Here is an 18,719-nt window from a genome sequence, read left to right on the forward strand (position 1 = left end):
TGGACCCACTCACGGGTGACAGGCAGGGTCTCTGGGGGCCTGAGCCGTGTCATGTGCTGCTGGCTCCCATGTGGCTATCACAGGTTGCCCTTGTTTTCCTGGGAAGAATCTGAGCTTACCCAGTCATGTAGACAGCTCCCTGAACAGACATGTGGCTCCTGACCGCGTGTGGGTTGAAGACAAGGATAGACATTACTGAGGTGGCCTCAATGACCATCCCCGTGGCTGGGTGCTCAGCAGCTGCCTCCCCTCTCATATGCAGAATAAGATCAGCCATAGGAGGGTCAGGGATGCAAGAGCTGAAGCCCCGCCCATTCTGCTGTCCACAGGGACCACCAGAGGGCAGGCCAGCGTCAGGGGGAGGCTACCCACATCAGCACCAGCTGAGGCTATCACCCTGCCTGAGCAGAGCGACCCACATACCTGCCTCCTAACAGCACTGAGAGCACAGGCCAATCAGTCCCTCAGCATCTCTGCACATCCCCAGCTCAGCCATGACACAAAATGACATAGTCCTGTCTGTCCCATCAGGACAAAGATCAAACAGAGCCGTTTGGGGAAAGCCACCAAGTACCAGCCTGGGTGCTATGAAGGCCATAACCTCAGGCTAACACCACCCAAAGATGCAGCAGTCTAAGACAAATGCTGTGTGGGGGCTTCGTGGGAATAGTCCTTGAAGTCAGTAAGACAGCAAGAAGCTACCAAGCCAGGGAGGGGAACAGGCGTGTGGCATACCTTCTTCAAGCTGGACCCTGGGGCCTTCAGTAAAAGAGCAGACCACAAAGCCCTCACCCCGATACAATGCAGGATCCTCTACCAGAGACTCCAGAGCCCAGACCTCCAGCAATGGGTCCCCAGCCCACAGTCAGGGTGTCCCAAGCCAAGACACCAGCATAAGGTAGCTCGTGCTCGGCACACTCACAGACTGGGACAGGCAAGACCCTCTGAGAACATCACAAAACCAGGCAATACCCTAAACTGTGCTATGCACCAAACAGGGCTGTGCTCTTCCCCTGGTGAACGACATTCATCGAGCACCTCGCTGTGGCTGTCCTAAGGGCACACAGTTCCCTCCCTGGCCCGGCTCCCCTTGATCCTTGTGGGGCCTTCCTTCGTAGCAAGTCAACTTGCTTCCCGAGTCTCAGCACCTTCTGTCAAATGAGGGAAGAGGAGGGAACCTCACTAATTGTCTTGGGGGTTGTGAGAAGACAGACACACACAGCTGTCACATCAGCAGGCTTCCCCGAGCGCCATCACAGACAAAGTTCCCAGGCTGCTCCATTCCTGCCCCAGGCTGTGCAGCAGGCCTACTTAACTGTACAAAGTAGGAGAATGGCACAGAAAAGATGGCATGCGTGCCCACCCCGGGCCTGCTCCCAGAGGCCACCAGGCACTCGCTGTCCCATGCCTGAATGAAGGAGGGTTATCTGTGGCTATTGGCTATGTAAAGGCAACCCTCATTATCCCTGGCCCCAATACCGCGTGGCCACAGTCAGCAGCATGATGAGACACCAACTGTGTGCCAGGCAATGTCTATATCCGGCCTCTTTGAATGCTAAGGGCAAGGGGACTCCTTGCGACACCATCTCACAAAGCCAGGGTTCCAGCCACTGCCACACTGCTAGCACTCACACACCAGGCTGGGTTCTCAGCCCAGCCTTGCAGAGCTGGCCCTTGAGGCCCTGGTTCCTAGAGACAAGAGAAGTCCCCTCCTTGGGCCTCAGGGGCCAGCCCTGACAGGAGGTAGCCCAGCCAAGCACAGAATCGGTATCTGAGCCCAGCCTCCCAGGCACAGGCCCGAAAGCCGCTTCCCAAAGTTCGGTGTCTCAGCAGGTTTAGATCCCTTCTTTCAAAATACCAGAAGTAATTAGAGCAGATGGGCCTGCTGCGTGCCAATTTCACTCTCTCCCTCACTCCTTTCTCTCTCTCTCTCTCTTTTTTAAATCAAGGCCGTTTTTAGTTAAATGAGAACAAAAAATGCATCCAAAACCCATAAATGAATAGGGTATATATGCAGGATTTAAAAAAAATAACAGTCAGGATTTTGCAAAAACTGACTCCGTCCTCTTCCTGGAGTTAGTTCCGCTCCAGAGCCACTCTAGGTGGTGGACATATGCCCAGCTGTAGCTGAGGGGACCAGCAACAGTGTCCAAAGTCCCACAGAGTCATTACGTGCCCTGGAGGGAGGCAGGTTTTCCCAGATTTTTGCTCCTTCTTTCCCTTCCAGATGTTGGAGGAGGACAGGCCCAGGTCAAGGGCACAGGGAAGTGGGCATCCAGCCTTGGGTGTAGGGGTGCTAGGAAGAGTGGGCAGCATGGTGAGACAGGAGGTGGCATTTTCAGACCATGGTGTTCAGAGTCCAGTGTGGACTAGGAGTGGGGAGTTGGTGTAGGCCTGGGAGGAGGCCACAGAAAGATGCACACACAGGCAAACAGGCCAGGATGGGGCTGCAGTGGACCTGGGATGAGGCCACAGAAAGATGCACACACAGGCAAACAGGCCAGGATGGGGCTGCAGTGGACCTGGGATGAGGCCACAGAAAGATGCACACCCAGGCAGACAGGCCAGGATGAGGCTGCAGTGGACCTGGGATGAGGCCACAGAAAGATGCACACCCAGGCAGGCAGGCTAGGATGGGGCTGCAGTGGACCTGGGATGAGACCACAGAAAGATGCACACACAGGCAGACAGGCCAGGATGGGGCTGCAGTGGACCTGGGATGAGGCCACAGAAAGATGCACACACAGGCAGACAGGCCAGGATGAGGCTGCAGTGGACCTGGGATGAGGCCACAGAAAGATGCACACACAGGCAGACAGGCTAGGATGGGGCTGCAGTGGACCTGGGATGAGACCACCACAGAAAGATGCACACACAGGCAGACAGGCCAGGATGGGGCTGCAGTGGGCCTGGGATGAGGCCACAGAAAGATGCACACACAGGCAGACAGGCCAGGATGGGGCTGCAGTGGGCCTGGGATGAGGCCACAGAAAGATGCACACCCAGGCAGACAGGCCAGGATGGGGCTGCAGTGGACCTGGGATGAGACCACAGAAAGATGCACACACAGGCAGACAGGCCAGGATGGGGCTGCAGTGGGAGCCTTCTGCAAAGGCCCCTCCCACCTACACATTCATCCATTGGAGAAACATTTATCAACATAAGCCAGGTTCGGTATCGGGCTTTGAAGTCAGAAACAGAGATTATGTGTGAAAGCGGCCCCTGGTCTCAAGTGTCCCAGCAGAGGTGATATCGAAGAAACCAGTTGTTAGGGTAACATACAACATCCCCATCCTGTTCTGAATGAGCAGGTGGGGTGAGGGGCAAGAGCAGACCCAGGCCCTTGCAGAGTCAAGGCGTCAGAGCAGGGCATGAATTTTCCCCTTCATGGTGTCTGCCAAGGGGTGTGCACAAGGAAAAACACAAAGTGGGGATCCCCCCCACACCTCACATCAAGCATCACCATTGCCAGTGGCTCCACTGCCCAAGCCTGAAAAGCCATCAGTAAGGTTGTGGAGAGGGGGAGAGGGGAACAGCAAGAGGGGAACATGGAGAGAAGACCCTGTCAGCAGGACACAGGAAGCACTTGCCAGGAAGAAAAGTGCACACATTTGATCACACCCAAACCCAAGCTTCTGTTCATCTCATGGGCTCTGTGGGTGAGGAGAAGGCAGGTCAAGAAGACGGAAGGCAATCTGAAAGGTGTCAAGGACCAGGGACTCGTCCCCCACTCAGAACACACCACGACTCTCCAGGGAGCGGTAAGAAAGAGAAAAAACAGGGCTAGCCGGGGGATGGGGGGGGGGGACACAACCTGGTGATAAGGGAACTTGCCTAGCGTGCATGAGATTCTGGGTTTCATCCCCACATCACCCCAACCAAAAGACAGACCACCCCTGCCCCCAAATAATGGACTAGGCAAAAGGCATAAATGCTTCAGAGGAATGTAGGCGGCCAGAAACCTACAGGTGCCAAGCCCCACCGTAGCACCAGCACCCACCCAAGAGTGAGTAAAGCCTAAAGCCTTATGGTACCAAGTGCTGGCAGGGGTACAGGTAAGCAAGCGGCTGCTGGCACAGGACATCACTTGGCAAACTGACTTTGCTGAAGAGAACGCAGGGCTGAGGAAGTGACTCGGATGAAGGGCTAGTGAAAACATGAGGACTAGAGTTTGGATCCCCAGCACTCACATAAAAGCAGGAGGGCGCGGGGGGGGGGGGCTCCACGCAATCTCTGCTTGCTCGCAGACCCCTCATGCAAGCAGATCACCCCTTGTCAAAGCCGCAGGGGCTCTCATATTGGGCCCACCCTGGTGATGACATGCTTATCACTGCCCCCCCCCAATGCTGTGTGGTCCACTCCAACCCCCTGTTGGCACAGCCGTCCATGCCTCTGAAGCTTTGAAGGATACCTGAATGCCACACACCAGCTGATGTGTCCAGGGAGGGAGAAGCAATAATCCTGCCACTCACGTGCTGTTTAGTTTTAGTCAAGAACTTGATAAAGTCATCTGGGAAGAGAGTCGCAATGAGGGACTGACTGTAGATTAGGCTGGTTTGGAGCATGTCAATAACCTTCAGTCAGTCTGTCCCACCATAAGCTGCCCTGGGGGTAGCTGACCAGTGCCCAGAAATTGAGTGTGTCCACTTCAAACCTCAAGATACAGCTGAGGAGATTCCATCCCACACACCTCACCCGGGTCTGGGTGGAGTCCATAGCCAGGCCAGGAGGTTCTTAAGCTATGAACATATGTTTAAGGGCTGGTTTATACCACTTCTGTGTGTGTGGCTTCTAGCATCCCTGGGACACCAGCCAACGTGGGTTCCTTCTCCACCAAGGGACCTGGAAGGTAATGAACATCCCTATCCTGTGACCTGTGACATCATCACATTTCCTAGCCATACATAGGCCTCAGGACAGCTCCACAGCTTGGCCAATGCTTCTGCAGCTCAGTGGCAGGGCTGGGACCTGACTCTTAGGTGACAGAGCCAGCTCACCAGGCCAGGAACACTGGCGAGATGCAGAGGCCTCACTAGCGGGGGCATGATGGCTGCCCCCCCCAGGGCCTCCTGAGACAGAGGATAGAGGAAGGAGTCACCCATAACCCACAGGTGCATATACACCAGCAGTGACACAGCTCCCAGGGTGAGCATCCCCCTGTGCACCCACATGCGCACAGGCACAGAGTGGGACAGGGTCCATACAGCTCTCCTGGTAAAGAGCCCCAGGGAGGCGGCAGGTCCCAACTGTCCATCTCAACACTGCAGTGGTCCGCAAGTACTCCCTCCCTGGAGGGACACTGAGGGAGGTGACTCTGGAAAGCCTGGTTCCCAATAGCTTGGAGGAAGGCAGGGCAGAGCTGCCAGCCAAGGACCCGAGGTAGAGGCTCTGCTCAGTCTGTGGTTTCTGTCTCCTACTGTGACCCACCCAGGGCCTGGAAGTAATACTACAGTGCCCACAAGCCTGGCGCCCCCTCCAGCCTCGTGGACTTTGCCTGTAACAAACCATTCCCTTCCGCATCTCCTTAGCTCTGTGGTCTCTTCAGTTCCCAGTTCTCTCCATGGGTGCTTTCCCCAGACCCCAACTCCCAGGACTTCTTCCTGAATCACGGGACAGCTGCTGACTGCCATTGGCCACCAGGGTAGGAACCCAGGACAGCAGCACCCACAATGGTTGAGTTCTCACCACGTCCACGGAGGTTCAATGGGTGCCAGGCTCTCAATAAATACTCATGGCTGACTCGATGCATTTACTGTTGAACCAGGAGAATGATTCTCAGGCCTCCATGTTCCCTGGGGCACCCAAGTAGTGCTTAGGAAAATACTGTATGATCTCCACTTCAGAAAGGGCAGAGTTCACCAGGAGCCTGGGGTGCCTCTGCCTTGGTAACCCTGGCTGAACCATGTGCTTACCTGAACCTCTTCTTGCTCATCTATAAAATGGGGGTGGTTGCCAGCCTAACCCTCAGCTGACATAGAGCTAACGCCCTTCTGAGGATGCCCCCTTGATCATGAGTTATAAGAACCATGTATGAGACCACTGATGGTACCTCCCTTGTTCCTTCATCCGGACAGACCTCAAGCCCCGATATAATGCAGCGGCATCATCTTCCCATGGCACAGTGGGACCAGACAGGCTGCCTGGAGTGGTGGTACCTTGATTTTCACAGCCTGTGTTTGAGGCACACTGCCAGAGACCCAGCTTCCCCAGTGTGCGGGTCCCAGAGGGGAGGGGACCGCTCTCAGGACTAATTCTGCGACACCACAGAAGCAGATCCGGGCAATCGGCTCCCAGCAGTGGACTGTATGGTGAAATATGGCCAGTTTGTCAGGCTGTGTGTCACCTCCTGTCACCTGCTCCCAGCCCCAGGTGGCATGACCTCAAAGAAACGAGCCGAACTCTGAACACAGAATGGTCTTGGGACTGTTCATGTCACCAGGCCAAGCACAGCCAGGCTGAGAAATCTAAGTGCCCCCCTCCCCCAGCCACACCTCCTTTAGTCCCAGTACTAAAGCCCATTCCAACAGGAAGTATCCTGGGTTCCACCATGCCCTTTCATGAGCACAACTGCACAGCTTACTGCCCCCCACACACTCTATTCATTTGCTCTGCTGGCCAGCCTGTACTCCCGCTGACACAGGTCTGGGGTCAAGAAGAAAGGGTCCCTTGATCTCTGGGCCTGGGGGAAGCCAGGAACGAGAGAGGCCAGTAATGTCCACATTGAAAGCCACAGTGGGGGCCACTGGTGGCTGGAGCTCAAAGCAACTGACAATAGCTGAATTGGCAGCTGGCCTCACCCAAGCATCATCCTCATGGCCAGTTCAGTGATGGGGTGTGACCTCCCTTTGACAGAGGACCACACACCTAGGAAGCCCTAGGACCGAGTCTCCCAGCTGATTATCAGGGGCGCTCTGATGAGCCTGACTGCTGAGTGGGGGGACCCTGAGAGCCCTGTCCATATCCCCATCCCCCTCACCCTCATTGCTAGACCATGTAGGAAGGGCATCCCTAGGACAAGCAAATAAAACAGGTCTCCAGTCTCTGAGCACTATGGCAACTCAGGGGAGCACTCTGACGCCTTACAGCCACCCACTGGAGGAGGGGAGGACACACTGCCACCTCCATTCTGTAAGAAAGTGAACTAAGGCATAGAGAAGTCACCCAGTGATACCCAGGGTCACACAAAATGTGAGGCTAAAATTAAACTCAGCTTTTTTGGTCCCCAAGCCATGCCTCTAATCTTTACAATACCTTTTCTTAAGGTGGGATGCGTGTGTGTGTGTGTGTGTGTGTGTGTGTGTGTGTGTGTGTGTGTATGGTGTGTGTGTGTGTGTGTGTGTATGTGTGTGTGTATGGTGTGTGTGTGTGTCTGTGTCTGTGTGTGTCTGTGTCTGTGTGTGTGTCTGTGTGTGTGTGTGTGTGTGTGTCTGTGTGTGTGTGTGTGTGTATGGTGTGTGTGTGTGTCTGTGTGTGTGTGTGTGTATGTGTGTGTGTGTGTGTGTGTGTATGGTGTGTGTGTGTGTCTGTGTGTGTGTGTGTGTATGGTGTGTGTGTGTATGGTGTGTGTGTGTGTGTATGGTGTGTGTGTGTGTGTATGGTGTGTGTGTGTGTCTGTGTGTGTGTGTGTGTATGGTGTGTGTGTGTGTCTGTGTGTGTGTGTGTGTGTATGTGTGTGGTGTGTGTGTGTGTATGGTGTGTGTGTGTGTCTGTGTGTGTGTGTGTGTATGTGTGTGTGTGTGTGTGTGTGTGTGTGTATGGTGTGTGTGTGTGTCTGTGTGTGTGTGTGTGTGTGTGTGTATGGTGTGTGTGTGTCTGTGTCTGTGTGTGTGTGTGTCTGTGTGTGTGTCTGTGTGTGTGTGTGTCTGTGTGTGTGTCTGTGTGTGTGTGTCTGTGGGAGGTTGTGAACCACAGAGCAAAGAGCTGGTCCTAGTTCTTGACCTCATACACAAAGCCTCCACCTCTCACCCTGCTGGCCCCACCCCACCTTTGCCCTGCCCAGACTGTGCCAGCCTCAGGACCCAAGCCTTTGCTCACGCCTCCCAGATGAGCTGTTGCGTGAGCAGGCTTCTCCAGACTGGCCCCCGTGGCCTGCCAGGCAGCCTCAGTCACCTTCTCACCTCCATGCCCTTGGTTTCGAGTCCCTCGCATCCTTGAGTGCCAAAGAACCAGGGGAGTACATCAAACCCTTGAGCACCACAAGCCCCGGGCACAGACAGCAGGCTCCTCCTGGAGAAGGGGTCAGGCTGGCACCTCCCCTCTCTCCTGGGCTTTCTGAGATCCAGACAAAGTCCTCAACCCACCTCAGCCTCAAATCACCAGGGGGCATTAAACACGAAGGCCCTGGGTTTCCCAGATGTGCTGTTTGCATGGCTCTTCACCCTGCAGGCACCTGTGTCCCCAGTCAGTGCCTCTGCCTCCCTGTCTATGCGAGTCCTTGTCTCCCCCTGAGGCTAGGGTCATCCACCTCCTCTGGCGAGCTTCCCCTCACCCGGCCAGCACTTCACACCCTATGGCCACTCAAGGGTCAACAGATTTATCCACTTGTAGAAAGTGGATAACACATCAGACCCATGAGAGCATTGTGAAGGCTTTGGTCCATGGACCAATGACATGATGCCACAGCCAGCAGCAACATCACCACCATCTTATTCACCACCTGATCATCATCACTACCACCATCCTCGGCACCACCAACATCATCACCATGATCACCACTGTCATCCTCACTGCCGTCACAACATCCTCATAACCAACATCATTATTATTACTACCGCCATCATCCATCATCACCATCACAACCATCACCACCATCACCACCATCACCATCATCCACCACAATCATCATCATCACCATCATCCATCACAACCATCAATCATCACCATCAGCACTATAAATTATCACCCTCACGACCACCATGGTTATCAGCAGCAACACCATTACAGTCCATACCATTGTCACGGACACACACAGACATCACAAAGACAGTCTGGACCCATGGTCACCTTGAGCACCACCCAACCAGGTGAGTTCTGAGAGAAGGCCCAGTCGGTCACTGTGTCCCCATCAGAGTAAGGATTCACTATGCATTTGTTTTCAGACGGCTACCCTCCCCACACAGGAAAGTGCATAGTGAATCCACCTGAAGATCCAGAAGGCCTTTCTTCAGTGAGGTGGATCCCACAACCACACTCCGTTCTGTGGGAGGACAGAAGACAGGCAGAAGGGGACGCTCCCTAGTGCTCGAGGCTCATGTTTGATGTTTGAAAGACAGGAAGTCCCTCCCCTGCCTGTCTCTGAACCTCAGAGACAGCTGGAGACAATAGCACCTGCCTGCTTGTAAAACAGTGTATAGCACAGAGGATGTAAGTGATGCTACCATTCCTTGATTCCAAATGGGGAAACTGAGGCCCAGGGGTAACAGTGACCTGCCTGAAGCTAGACAGAGAGTGAGAAGGACAAAATCAAATCCCAGATCCTCTGTCTGCTTTGTACTGGCCCTGAGCCTCAGCTTTGGGTCCCCACCACCCGCTCTCAATGTAACCCTGTAACCGGTGGTGAAGATGGGGCAGGGCACACTCACCACGGGGAGCCGTAGATCCTGAAGCCACGCACAGTGACCTCTGAGTCCTGCAGGTAGATGCAGTTGGTCAGCAACGACTGCACATTCTCATAGTTCTCCGGCTTCAGCTTGGACACAGATGGGAAGTAGTAAAAGTCCTGCTTGATAAGGTCAGCCATGAACTCCTGGTCGAAGGTCAGCTCGTGGTTGCCCGCAATCACGATCTTGTACTCGTAGGGCAGGCTGCCTGTGGGATGGACACGCACAGAGCAGGCTGCTGGCAGCGCTTCTGGAAGCCACCGAGCCACCAAAGGAGAGAGCTGGGAACAGCCACTATAATCCCTCAGCAAAGATGTCCCCTGGCCCCATCCTGTGCCCCGAATAAGAGGAGGCAGCCGCCCCTCTGATCCCGGACCCTGGCTCTGCCTGCCTGGGCCACCACTGACCATCAGTCCTTCAGCACAAGGGCAGGGTCCTCCCCAGCACCTAAGCCACAGGTACCAGCCTCACCTTCTCTGTTTCCAGGCTACCACCAAGTCTCTCAGCCTCTCTATCTTAGGCTCCTCAGCCTACACATCCCAACAGATATTGCAAGTTCTTTGTAGAGCCCGGTTCAGAGATGGTACACTCAGGGAAAACCCCAGGGCCCAGCAGCACCAATATGGAATTCACAGTCAAAATAAGGTCCAGGATTGCCCAACCTTTTGAACACTACGGGTGATGCCATCTACAAAGTTCACATTGAGAACCACACAATCAAGTTACAAAAAAACAAGCCAGGTGGTGGCGGTGCACACCTTTGATCCCAACACTCAGAAGGCAGAGGCAGGCTGATCTCTGGGAGTTCAAGGCCAGCCTGGTCTACAAAGTGAGTTCCAGGATAGCCAGGGCTACACAGAGACCCTGTCTCAAATAAATAAATAAATAAATAAATAAATAAATAAATAAATAAATAAATAAATAAATATTACCAAAAAAAAACAAACAAGAGGATAACAGCCTCAGAGGACGGGGCAGTGCCCACCTACAGCCATTCACCCCGCCCTCACTCCGTGCCCAGGCTCCACACTGCTCAGCCCTCCGGCTCGGCTGCTGCACTCAGGAAGCTGCGATGGCTTGGGAAGCCCTGGGTGGATAAAACATGAGATGCTGGGCTGTGGAGATAGCTTAACTGATTGTTTGCTTTGCTCCAGCTCCACAACCCATGCTGCTGTGTTGTTTTTAAATCCAGGTCTGGTAGCACACCCTTGTAATCCCAGTCCTGAGGAAGTGGAGAGGGGTGGGTCCCTGGGCTCACCAGCTTACCAGTCTAGCCCCCCTAATGAGCTCCAGGTCAATGATACATCCTGCCCAAAAAAATTTTAAAAATCAAGGCAGAGAACGCCAGAGAAATGACTTGGAGACTGACCTCTGGCCTATGTACACACACACACACACACACACACTCACGCACACGCACACGCACACACACACACGCACACACATACTCACACATGCAAATGCAAACACGCATGCAACCTATGTGTGAGCATTCCCAGAAGAACCAAGTTTGGTCTGCTGCCTGTCTTCAGAGCAACCCACACTCAGGATCTGGAATCAGATTCAACAACCCTGTTAAGACTCAGCCGCCATGTGCATTCTGGGAAGAAGGCTGGTCCCAGCCTCAGATGAGAGCCAAGACAGGCAGATCAGGCTTAGGGCCTTGTGATATGTGATATCATGTGACTCCACGCATTCACTGCTGCATAACCCAGGCAAGACAGAAAGGTGAAAAATTCAGGGGACAGAGGAATGGGAAGGAGCCCCTCACCCACCCTAGCCCCTCACCCACCCTAGCCCCTCACCCACCAGGTCTGTTTGAAGCTTCTTGACAGCTGAGGATCAAGGTTGCCCACATAGTCAGTGTTCCTTCCACATAGAGATACTTCAAATCATGTTAAAGTGGCAGCGAGCTGTGCTCAAAGCCCGTGCATGTGATCTGGAACATGCCCTTATTTCTTTCCGCGTGTGACCTGCAGTTTCCTGGGAATCTCACTAACAAGGCGATTAACTTTGTTCACAGTGAAAACAACTCTCAACTCCCTGTGTAACCCTTGTGACCCAGGGCTTTACCTTATCAACCATAATCCTATCTACTGTATTTCACAAACCACCCTCTGAAGTCAGAGAGAGAGAGAGAGACCCTTAGAAGCCTTTGGAGATGAACTTCAGAAGCCGCTAAATCATACATGACTACCACAAAGACAGTTAAGGTCAACTCACTCTCTCTCCTTCCCTCCTCCCTCTCCCCCACTTTTTTCTCTCTCCCTCTCCCTCTCTCTCCCTCCTAACACATACCCACACCTGGGATACAGTATTGCACACTATCTTTTTCCCAAGTTACACACTCCTCTCTAATACCCATACTTAAAACTGTCAAAACATCTTCTAGGGGCTGGAGAGATGGCGCAGCAGTTAAAAAAATGCTTCTGCCCTTCCAGGGAACCTCAGTGCTGTCCCCAGCACCCACATCTGGAGGCTTACAGTTGCCTATGACTTCAGCCCCAGTGGATCTGATGCCCTCTGCTGGCCTCTGTAGTTGCTGCACTCATAGGCCCATACCCACAATCTCAAATCTCCTAATAAACCCTGACTCTGCTCCTCACTGATTCATCCTGAAATTCTTTTCTATAATTTTGCCTGAGTGGAGAGTTTTTAAAAGGGATTCTCCAGCAGGAACTCCCCAGCTCCCCCTGACACAACACAACAGTGACACACTTTCCCAAGCCCACCCAGCTGAGACCTATACAATCTGCTCAGCCACATGCCTGACAGTCAAGGCAAAGCGCTGTGTGCAGCCACTGACTCTCTGTCTGGCAGTGTGGCAGTGGGGGAACCCAGAGGTGCACACATGCCTGATTTGCACACTGACTCGATGCCCCCAAGCCTGTTTATCAGCTCTAGGAAGCCATGGTACCAGGACAGGTCTGAGTCCACAGCTCAGCTCCACCATTAACCCCTTGTGGGGCTTGGCACCCCACCGTGCCTCAGTTTCCTCACACATAAGATGGGAACAGGAACACTTGAGAAATCTCTGGCACCACAGAACACACTGAATGGAAATGGACAAAACCTTTTGATATTCAAAAGGAAAAACAAATTCACTTCTCTGAGACAGAATTTGTACACTAGAAGCTACAAGTCCCATCTCTCCCTCCTCCCAGATATATTTAGCTTGGTACTACTTTGCTTTTTAATTGAATTTGTTGCCAGAAATAAAAATTTGAGAGATTCCCAATAAAACTTCACTTCTTATTTCGTTATTATTATTGTTACTTTATTGTTATTAACGTGTGGTGCTCCTGGTGCAGTCATGAAGTATTGTCTATGTATCCCCTTAGACAGGATGAAGATACCCATTTTCTCCAGTCCCCATCAATCCTATCCTCTCAGAGTCCAATTCACTCATTTTGAGGTGCTGTCCACAGACACAGGCATTTGGGGTTCGGAGCCTTGCAATAACTGTGCCCTGGCCTGGGAGTTTCCAGTGAAGCTGTGGGAGATGGGAGACCCCAAGCTCAATCCTGAGGTTTACTACAACCTAGCCCCTGGTGGGAAGCCCCAGAATCAGGGGAGTGAACATGTTAGCTCCACCCATCTCTGTTCCCAGCGTAAGTCTGGTGAGTAAAGCCACCTGCTGCACTGGAGCTGAGTGATGGGGACAGAGCTGGGGACAGAGTGGACAGAGCAGCAGGGAAGAGCAATACAGACCCCCTGCCCTGGACAGTTGCCCGAGTGCCATCGAGATCTTCATTCCCCACAGAGCCATCCAAGGTAGATGTCATCAAGTCCACTCCATATCTGAGGGCCTCGGAGCTAAACCCAGTAGACGGAGGGGCCCCATGGCTCAGGTACAGGGGCGATGTTACAAGTGTTGACCAACTCGGTACCTCTGGGTCACTGACTCAGAGTCCTTCAAGGCCACCAGAGTCAGCCTGGGAGCCTCACCAGCCCTCCCCCAAGCACAGGACAAGGACCAGACCAGGTGACAAGAGAATCCAGCAGGGTGGACAGGGGGCCACCGCTGGCTGCCTGCATCCCTGACTCATCCTAGCTTCCACGTCTCACCACCCATCCATCCCACTTCCAGTGCCGGTGAAGCTGGGGGCGGAGCCACGCTAATGGATTCCTGTCATGTCTCTAACTGGGGGTGCTACTTAAGCAAATCAGCAAATTACACCAACTGCACAATTCCATTTGCTTCTGCAGCGGTGACTCCCTGGGGGGCTGGGTGTGCAGGAAGCTGTCAGCTCCCCTCAGGGGTTCCCACCAGCAGACAAGGAGAGCTGAAGAACACATTCTCCCATCATGATGACAGGGCACAAAGAATTACCTCCCACACCCAGGCCGGAGCTGGACCTTCCCAGGGTGGAACACCTACTCCCATCAACAAGATGGAGGTCTAGCCATGAGTACATCAGTCTGGGTGGTCAGTTGGACTTGGCAGTTCACCAGCTGCCCGTGACCTCCACAGACTCTAAGCGTTTTCCTTCCCTTTTGACATCCGAGGGAAATGGTTTGGCTTGCCTAAGCCTAAGACAAGTCAGCAACTGAGTTACTGAAAAACATGGAGGGCAGCAGACACTGGGCACGTGTGACAGCATGGAGGTACATTCTGAGCCATCATGCTGCCTTGTCTCTCAGCAGGTGGGTGGGTGAATGGGTGGGTGAGTAGGCGGAAGGGTGAGAGGGTGGATGGATGGATGGATGGATGGATGGATGGATGGATGGATGGATGGATGGATGGGCAGATGGATGACCAGATAAAATGAGTGAGTGGGTAACTGGTGGGTGAATGAGTAGCTGGGTGGATAATTAGGGGTGGACAGTGAATGGATGAGTGGGTAGGTAGGGGGTGAGAGGGAGGATGGATAAGTGGATTGGTGGGTGGGTGAAAGAGTAAATGGGTAGGTGAATGGTAGGTGGTGGGGCGCATGTGTAAGGGTGGGTGATTGAAAGGTGTCTAAATGATTTTACATGCATGGGTGGGTGGGTGGGTGGGTAGACGGACAAATAGGTAGATGAGTGGAGAGATGGGTGGAGGGATACATTTATCAATCCGTCCACCCTGAGATAGCTATGATTGTTTCCTTCATATCAAAATGATCTCCGTTTTTCTGGATCCTCCCTGCCCTCCAACTGTTCCTGCCAGGGGATAGCTTTCAGACTTCCTTCCTTCATCCATCTTAACTGTCCATCTGTGGCAGATGGGAAGAATGGAGGCCGAACTAAGGCTCTTCAATGGCCTCGTCATCACTGACTTGGGTGAAGCCCCCTCCTCTGTTCTAGGGCTATGACCCCTCGTCACGGGTTTGTTCTCCAGTCCCACAACCCAGAACCTCTCACCAATCTGAGTGTGGTTAAGATTCCAGAAGCTCGTGGCAAAAGCATTCTCGGGCAGCACCGCCTTCCCACCCTCTACCTGCACACAGAGAAGTGAGTGTACCCCACCCCAGGGCCCAGCTGCTGCAAACCCCTGACCCCCACCCACCCACAGCAGAGAAGAGGTCTGACAGCCGGGGACCCTCCAGTGCCCAGAGAGGAGCATGACCCCCTGGGGTGGGGATGTTCCACAAGCAGAGGTGGAAGTGATTGGGTCACACCATCTAAGACCAGGTCACACTGTCACCCTGTGGAGCCAGGGGATGGCACATGCAGGAAGGCAGAAGAGGCAGCCATTGGAAGGTCCCAGCTGGGGGCAGCTCGAGGGAGTGAATGGCTTGGACAGCTGGCCAGGCTCAGGGTGGCAGATAAAGTCCAAATGCCTTTTCTTCTTCCCTGTCTTCCTCAGCCCAGAGGCAGCTGAGGCTCTGGTCAGCCCGTCCAAATGCATGCTAGGCTGGAAGCCCATGTTCTTCATTGAAGTTGGACTCTTCTAGAAACTCGAGTCCAGGCCTTCTGTGCTGCAGCCCCTGGAAGACTTCCTTCTAAGGCCCCAAAGATGACAAGAGCAGTTTAGTGACCTGCAGAGGTCCATGCCCTTTGCGGGACAGAGTAGAAAGCTAAGCCTCAGAGAGAACATGGAGTTGCTGAAGGTCACACAGTGAGACAGTGGAGACCTAGGTCTTGAACCCTGGCCTCCTGCTCAGACAGTGTCCTGATGACAGTGTCTCAGTCACTGTTCTGTTGCCATGAAGAGACACCATGACCAAGGCAACTCTTACAAAAGAAAGCATTTAATTGGGCCTGGCTTACAGTTTCAGAGGTTTAGTCCATTATCATCGTAGGGAGCATGGCAGCATGCAGGCAGACATGATGCTGGAGAAGGAGCTGAGAGTCCTACATTCTGACTGGAAGGCAGCAGGGAGTGACTGGGCCTGACATGGGCTTTGGAAACCTCAAAGCCCACCCCCAGTGACACAGTTCCTCCATCAAGGCCACACCTCCTAATCCTTCCAATCCTATCAAAGAGTTCCATTCTCTGGTGACTAAGCATTCAGATACATGAGGCTATCAGGACCACCACAGCCAGTCTCTACTGGGATGAGTCCCAGGGTGGTTTTTTGAGAGACAGGAAAGGCTATGGGGACATTCAAGAAGAATAGGGCAGTGGTTTGAAGAATATCATAAGCCCCACAGTAGGAGACATACCAGGTGGCCTTGCGGAGTGCATTGGAATGCTCACCCCCAACCCTTGACCTCAAAACCAGCCTCTACCCCTGGCTTTTCGGAACTGGTGGGCACACCCTACCATGTCAGCAAGGTGACACTCAGCTATCCACCCAGAAGCCATCTTCCAGCTTACTCGAGATCCTGGCATTTGCTAGCTGCCGGTTTCTCAGTGGGTAAAGAGACCATGAACTGTCAATCAGGAGAGCAGATGAGGGTGACGTGTGTTTTTTCCTTTTCATTTGCCAGAGCCATGGAGTCCAAGAGCATCCGCACAAAGCTTCCAAGGGCAGCCAGGTTGGGGTGCACAGAACCTGCTGGGGGACTCCTGGGAGAGCCTGCTTTGTAAGTCCTGACATTAATCTCCCTCCAAAGAGGCTACCATCCTTTACTGCTAACATGTCCCATCCCACAGGAAGTACTTCCTCCACACGGCATGATCTCCACACTCAACGAGAGGCGTGCATATTTCTGCACTATCAGTGCCGGTCCCGGAGTGGCGCATTGCGCCCAGCGGGGTTTTACTGTGCTCTAAACACAATGACAATCAGGAAAATGCCCACTTACTGCTTTTCTCCCTGCCCATTCCCCGTCTCACAGAACACAGCAGAGGGGGGTGGGATGAAGGGACGGTGTAACGATCTCTGATTGCATTTTTAGTGCGTCGCTGACAGTTCTGTGTTTAAACGCTTGCCAATGTCTGGGCGATTCAAGTTAGCAGACGGCGGAGCGTGGTGCACAGTCTAGGGGAACACTGTAAAAAAGCTAGCTCTGAAATCAGCCAACAAGCTGCCAGCGACCACCAAGTCATAGGGCCATGCACGCAGTGTAGACAATGTGGGCCAGTGATGTAAGGTGAAGGGAATCCCATGTGTGACCTGGACAGGCAGGAGAGCATGGGAGCAGGGCCCAAGAGACAGAGGATATGCCTGCAGCCCTGTAGTGACCTCTCTGGGCCAGGCACCAGGATTAGCAATGTATATTTGATGCATCTTGACATCCTTTGCAAGCAAGGACCACAGTCCCCAGCATGCAGAGGAAGGCAGGAGGGCAGGGTACCAGGCTGTGGAGTACAATCCCATCTCTACCTCCCATTGGCTGGCTGATCAAAGAGGGGCCTTCGGCACCCTCACCTGTAACCTGGATGCTCACTAAGCTCATCGTGTGCCAGTGAAGACACAGAGTCACAAGTTTTCCCCACCCAAGACTTGGTCTATCAGCCGTATAAGTCAGAAGCACAAAGGGCATTCAGTTGCTTAAGTGCAAGAAGCATGCCATGCCGCCCCAGGACCAACAGGGAAGCTCAGCCCGTCAGGAGATGAAGTAGAAATGTGGACAAGAGCCTCAGCAGTGGCTAATTCTGGGGCATAGGAGCTGTTCCTCACAGTATGGCACCTTGGATAATCAGGGCAAGTGGAGAGAGGTCCCAGCTGAGAGCCCCGCAAAGGGGTTGTGTGTTCGGTTTGCCTATGGAAGGCTGCTGCTAACCCTGGCCAAGTCCATCTCTGCAGCCGGTGAGACTCCAAGGTATCAATATATCAGAGCACAGAAAAGCCAATCCTGGACACATCCTGGACATCGGCTGATGGTATCGGATCTCGGGGTTCTCTGGGGAATTCAGTACTGTCATCCACTACACAGCCCAGAAATGGGAGCCAAGACAGTGGAGGTTAAAACCAGAGGCTCCCAAAAGTCCCAGCATTACCCAGGGTAGCAGAGAGAGGCTCAGGGACCCGCACTCACCCTCAGCTTCCCGCTGCAAAGACATCGCTGTGGACGGATGTGTGCTGGCACAGCACCTGCTCTTCTAGACTGCAGGCTGGCCCTACTGCAGGCACCAATGGCTCCTGCGGGTCCTGCGTGGGATGCTTCTGGAACCACTGTGCCACACTGGTGCCCATATTTAAAAGGCAAATGCGGCTTTTCTTCTGTTCCGCACTAATAGCCCAAATGTTTAACTTTCCAACATTTGTTTTCCCTGGGAAATGTTTTTCAAACAGGGACACTCAGTCCTAGCCGTCTTCAATTGTATGTTTCTGGTGCTACCACAGTGTGGACCACGTCAGGATGAAGGGTGCCTATGCTTCCACACCCCTTCATAAGGCTCCCCACAGATGAAAGGAGTCTGTGGGGTCCCCTGTATCCCCAGAAGCCATGATCTGGCAGAGCATAGGTGCCCAGGCACATTCACAAAAGACCTGTAGTGGCCTTGGGAGGGCTGGTGTCCTCACTGGATTTCCTACTGCTGTGATAAAGCACAGACTAAAAGCAACCTGGGGGATGGGGATGGGGGTCACCTGGCTTATGTATCCTGGGTCACAGTTCACTGAGGGAAGCCAAGGCGGGAACTCAAGCAGGGCAGGAACCTGGAGGCAGGAACTGAAGCAGAGACTGTGGAGGGATGCTGCTGACCGGCTTGTTCTCATGGCTTGCTCAGCCTGCTTTTTTATATGACCCTGGACCACCTGCCCAGGGGTGGCCCCTCCCACATCAGTCATTTATAAAGAAAAC

At 53.4% G+C, this 18,719-nt stretch overlaps 1 protein-coding gene across 2 annotated transcripts in view; it reads right to left on the reverse strand.

Annotated features, from left to right (window-relative positions):
- The window catches only part of Mpped1 (metallophosphoesterase domain containing 1), a 65,764-nt gene that overhangs the window by 13,739 nt on the left and 33,306 nt on the right, over positions 1–18,719 (reverse strand). The window contains exon 3 of one of the 2 annotated variants that reach the window (XM_059247612.1): positions 9,582–9,807. In XM_059247612.1, coding sequence (XP_059103595.1) covers positions 9,582–9,807 — 226 coding nt within the window. The remainder of the gene's footprint in view (positions 1–9,581; positions 9,808–18,719) is intronic. The other variant, XM_059247613.1, reaches the window with a different exon arrangement.

The sequence above is a fragment of the Peromyscus eremicus genome, chromosome 20, assembly GCF_949786415.1.
Source record: "Peromyscus eremicus chromosome 20, PerEre_H2_v1, whole genome shotgun sequence".
Taxonomy (NCBI): domain Eukaryota; kingdom Metazoa; phylum Chordata; class Mammalia; order Rodentia; family Cricetidae; genus Peromyscus; species Peromyscus eremicus.